This window comes from Gekko japonicus, unplaced genomic scaffold (genome assembly GCF_001447785.1).
Source record: "Gekko japonicus isolate JY-2015 unplaced genomic scaffold, Gekko_japonicus_V1.1 scaffold554, whole genome shotgun sequence".
Taxonomy (NCBI): Eukaryota; Metazoa; Chordata; class Lepidosauria; order Squamata; family Gekkonidae; genus Gekko; species Gekko japonicus.
The window spans coordinates 276,470-281,312 of NW_015171520.1; the positions used below are offsets into that span (position 1 = coordinate 276,470).

General features: G+C 49.9%; 1 protein-coding gene across 1 annotated transcript in view; it reads right to left on the minus strand.

Annotated features, from left to right (window-relative positions):
* LOC107117330 (C-type lectin domain family 2 member D-like) overlaps window positions 1-4,843 on the minus strand; it is a 10,893-nt gene that overhangs the window by 5,697 nt on the left and 353 nt on the right. Inside the window, exons 3-4 of the mRNA XM_015419424.1 lie at window positions 4,486-4,538; window positions 863-969 (exon numbers count right to left, since the gene is read on the minus strand). Coding sequence (XP_015274910.1) covers window positions 863-969; window positions 4,486-4,538 — 160 coding nt within the window. The remainder of the gene's footprint in view (window positions 1-862; window positions 970-4,485; window positions 4,539-4,843) is intronic.

Genomic DNA, 4,843 nt, shown 5'->3' on the forward strand with positions numbered 1-4,843 from the left:
TTCTTCCCCGAGGAGCCGGTGTTTGCCGAGAACTTTGGCAGGGGACCTAAGTGGCTAGCAGGCCGCATCGTCAGGCCAACGGGCACCGTCATGTATGAGGTGTCCACAGAATGCGGCCAGATCCTCAGGAGGCACATCGACCAGCTCAGGCGGCAAATGCTTCCAGATCATGGGCAGGCAGAGGTACCGAGACAGCAGACTGAACTAGAGGAGGACTCTCTGGAGGCCCCGGATATCACCCCGCCTGCACCAGAGAACTCACTCCGGAGCACCCAGCCCCCGTCTACAGAAGAGAGGCCCCCGGAGCCAGAACCTGCGGCCGCGGAAGCCCCGGCGCCACCCTTAACGGCCGCTCCAGAGGTCAGATCTCCCGAGGCCCCAGCACAGGGACCCAGACGCTCAGCAAGGGTATGACAGCCCCCAGCGTACCTGAAAGACTATGTTTCATAGGGCAAGGTCCGGACTATGGGGGGAGGGGTGTAGTGTCCGCTGACCGCCACCGGAGGTCAGCGCATATGCCCAAGCTTCAGTCCGAAACAACAATGGGGACTAGGATCCTAGTCCCTCCACTGGGGAACCAATGGGATCCGTGGCGGGAGATTTGAACCCACCAATGGTGACCAGGGGCGGTCCCCAGGAGTGTATATAGTTGGCCTGCCGGCCGTTTGTCCCTTTGTCTTGTTGTGTGCTAATAAAGCGTGCCATGCACCACGTCGTTGTCTGTCGTTCATCCATGCGGCTACCCACTACATAACAGGGGGGGACTTTTCATGGATACTCTTTTGGGGGGAGGGGAGCGTACTTAAAAATTTAGAGTCTCTCTCTGGCATAAGGTCTTTAGAAAAGAAGGACCAGCACTTACCAGTTGTTGAAGATGGAACCGTTTGTCCATTTCCAGGGCTGTCCTTCGCCCTCCCTTCGAAGGCCAAACCAGTGATCAGCAGAGATCTTATAACGCATCACAAAGTCCTTTGAATATAAATAAAATGCAAACGTCTTAGCTTTCTAATCTATTGTAATTAAGATTTTGCATCCTAGATACTGTTAACGATCAATCAGGGCTCTGTTGCTAAGGTGGCTTCACAGAGACATGGCCAGAATAGTCAGAGAACTGCACGAGACCAATAAAGAAACCCAGTGGATCACGACCTGATGTAGTTCACCTTGTTGCACTGGAGAGGAAGGGAGCAAGTGTGGAATGCAGTTGGGAATGAGGAGGGGAAACATGAAAAAGGAGGAGGCTATCTCTGATGTACATAGCATCATAGAATATCCTGGCAGAGGATAACGCTATAATGTATAATGTTGCTGCTATATATTGTTATTACTGTTGTTTGTTGTTCTAGTATAAATAATTTTAGAACCCCATCTTGAATTTCATAGTTAAATATTTTTGGAGCACCGTAAAGTAATTTTTACCGAACTGTATTTATTGTATTTTATATTATTCTGTATTGTTTTAGTGTCTTAACCTGGGCATCTGTGCCCCTTGTGAGCTGCCCTGAGCCTTTGAGGAGGGTGGGATATAAATTTAAGGATAAATAAATAAATAAATCATAGAGCTGGAAGGGAACTTCAGAGTCATCTAGTCCAACCCCGGGCACAATGCAGGAAATTCACAAATACCTCCCGCCCCACCCCCAGTGACCGCTGTTCCACTCCCAAAAGATGGCAAAACCCCTCCAGGATCCCCGGCCAAACTGGCCTGCAGAAAAATTTCTTCCTGACCCCCAAAGTGGCAATCAGCATTTCCCTGGGCATGTAAGAAAGGGCCACGAGAACTAAGCACTGAGGCAACCCTCCCTGCCCTCCCTCTCATGATCCGCCTAAATTCACAGAATCTGCATTGCTGTCAGATGGCCATCTAGCCTCTTGCAGGAAGCCTGTTCCACTGAGGAACTGCTCTGTCAGGAAGTTCTTCCTAATGATTAGCTGAAAACTCTCCTAATTTAATTTCAACCTGTTGGTTCTGGTTCAACCTTCTGGGGCAACAGAAACCAACTCCACACCATCCTCTACATGACAGCCCTTCAAGTACTTGAAGACGGTCATCATATCTCCTCTCAGTTGTCTCCTCTCTAGGCTAACTATATCCAGCTCATAAGAACATAAGAAAAGCCAATGTTGGATCAAGCCAATGGTCCATCTAGTCCAACACTCTGTCACACAGTGGCCAAAAATACCAGGTGCCATCAGGAGGTCCACCAGTGGGGCCAGGACACTAAAAGCCCTCCCACTGTTGCACCCCCCCCCAAGCACCAAGCCTGAGAATTCCTATCTGTACCTTGTGTCTAATAGCCACTGATGGACTTCTGCTCCATATGCTTATCTAATTCCCTCTTGAAGCTGTCCATGCTTGTAGCCACCACCAGCCCCTGTGGCAGTGAATTCCATGTGTTAATCACTCTTTGGGTGAAGAAGCTCCTTCAACCTCTCCTCATAGGATTTGGTCTCCAGACTCCTCACATGGGTCCGAAGTGATTAACAGTACAATCCTGAGCAGAGTTATACCCTTCCAAGTGTTGGGAGTGGGCCACTCAGCATGCCTGGACATTGGGAGGGGCACTGCATCACTCTAAGAGTGTTCCTTGAATTGGATGTCTCTCTTTGTTTTAACTTGGGCACTGCCCTCTGACCCCCTCCTCTCTATGTGTGTTCTTTGTTCTCTTCCATTCTACACATGGCTCTTCATGGAGTCACACATCTCCTGAAGAAACAACGCCCTCATACTTCCGCATACACGATGCTGGATTTATCTGGGCATTTGTGACAGGAAAAGTACTCTTTAGATTAGGCTTTCTCTCCTTTCAACTGCAACCCAGGCTGAACGTGAACTGAATCTTCTACTTAAGAACATAAGAATATAAGAACATAAGAGATGCCAATGTTGGATCAGGCCAAAGGCCCATCCAGTCCAACAATCTGTATCACACAGTGGCCAGAAATACCAGGTGCCATCAGGAGGTCCACCAGCGGGGCTAGGACATCAGAAGCCCTCCCACCGTTGACCCCCCCAAGCACCAAGATGACAGAGCATCACTTGCCCCAGAGTTTTACTTTTTGCAGTATACTTCTTACATGCAATAGCACGCTTCTATGATTGTGCAAACTCTGCCATACTAACCAAATATCCCAGTACTGAGCCCCCTGACCTCTAACCCCACAGGATTTAGAAGGGTATAACTCTAAGATTGAACTGTCAAGATTCTATATGTAAAAATATACCTGCAGTGTGTGCCCAGAATTACTAGCCAGTACAAATGCTGGGGGCATTGATTCAACATGATCCCATCATCCATTAATGGCTGGTATAATAACACTGCATGTTGCACTATATGCAGCTTCCAAAACAGTCATAAGGGCAGCCCTACAGAAGGTGTGTTTACAGTAGTCTAGTCTTCAGCTAGCTCAAATACTTTGGCCACCAAATGAGAAGGGAGCACTCACTGGAGAAGACCCTGATGCTGGGAAAGATTGAAGGTCAAAGAAGACGGGGATGGCAAAGGATGAGATGGTTAGACAGTGTCATAGATGCAACGAACATGAAACTGAGCAGACTTCAAAGGACGGTGGAAGACAGGAGGGCCTGGCGGGATCTGGTCTATAGGGTCGTGAAGAGTCGGACTCGACTGTGCTACTGAACAACAACAAAAAGTCTTCAGCTAACAAAGACAGGAATTATGTTGCTGTGACTGATGCGATTTACTAAAGCTGATAAAACAGTGTCCCTGCCCACTGCAAAAAAACCCTGGGAGTTTCAGGCAAAGCAGTGAATTCACTAGGAGCTGAATGGTACAAATCTGAATAACCAAAGGAGGCCTAATCTTCTGGTGTAGTGGTTTGGTGTAGTGGTTAAGTGCGCGGACTCTAATCTGGGAGAACCGGGTTTGATTCCCCACTCCTCCACTTGCACCTGCTGATGTGACCTTGGGTCAGTCACAAGATCTGGCACAGCTGTCCTTGAAAAAGAGCAGTTTGTGTCAGAGTTCTCTCAGCCCCACCCACCTCACAGGGTGTCTGTTGTGGGGAGGGTCAAGGGAAAGGAGTTTGTAAGCCTCTCTGAGACTCCAAGTGAAGGGCGGGGTATAAACCCAATCTCCTCTTCTTCTTCTTCTACCACAAACCTTGACCATGTCACTGGTTCATTCTTGTGCAGATTCACCTCCATTGCAGCCCCATAGTTAGACTATTTCCACTGGGGGGGGATGGGGGGCATGGCATCACTTCTGATGTCACAAAAATAATAAGAATAGAAGAGCCGGCTCCCTGGCATGGATCAAGCGCTCTCCTCGGCCCCCCACCCCCGCTCTGGTCTCTGCACAACCCCCCCAAGCCACACAACTTGGCTGCGAATAAATCCAAAGGGCCTCCCCTCCTCCTCCCTTGCCTACCCAACCCCATGCGCCCCTCAGCCCGCGCCAGAGGGTCCTAGCCTTCCTCCAACACCCCAGGAGAGAAGCCGTCAAGGCAGGGCGCAGCCATCACATCATGCTGGAAAGCCGAACGCGTGGAGCCGCTGCCATCGCTGCTCTCCTTGGCTGGAAGTCAGGAAGCAGCAGGAAGAGCCAGCAAGGCTGCGGTGACTCCCCACAGGGGTAAGGAGCACAATGCACTGAGGGTGGGTGGGTCTGGCATCCTCCTGGGGTGGGGCACTGCAGATTTGGGAGGGGGCACCGCTCTACCTAGTGACAGCCCTGCTCCATTGCATGTCCTAGTGTGACCGGAGAGCAGGGTGGCAAGAAGAAGGGAGACCAAGCCCAGCATCATCAGTATATAGAAAATCATTAGTGAAGATCCCAACAAGGCACATGTCAGTCAACTCTATACTACGTAGCATGAACAG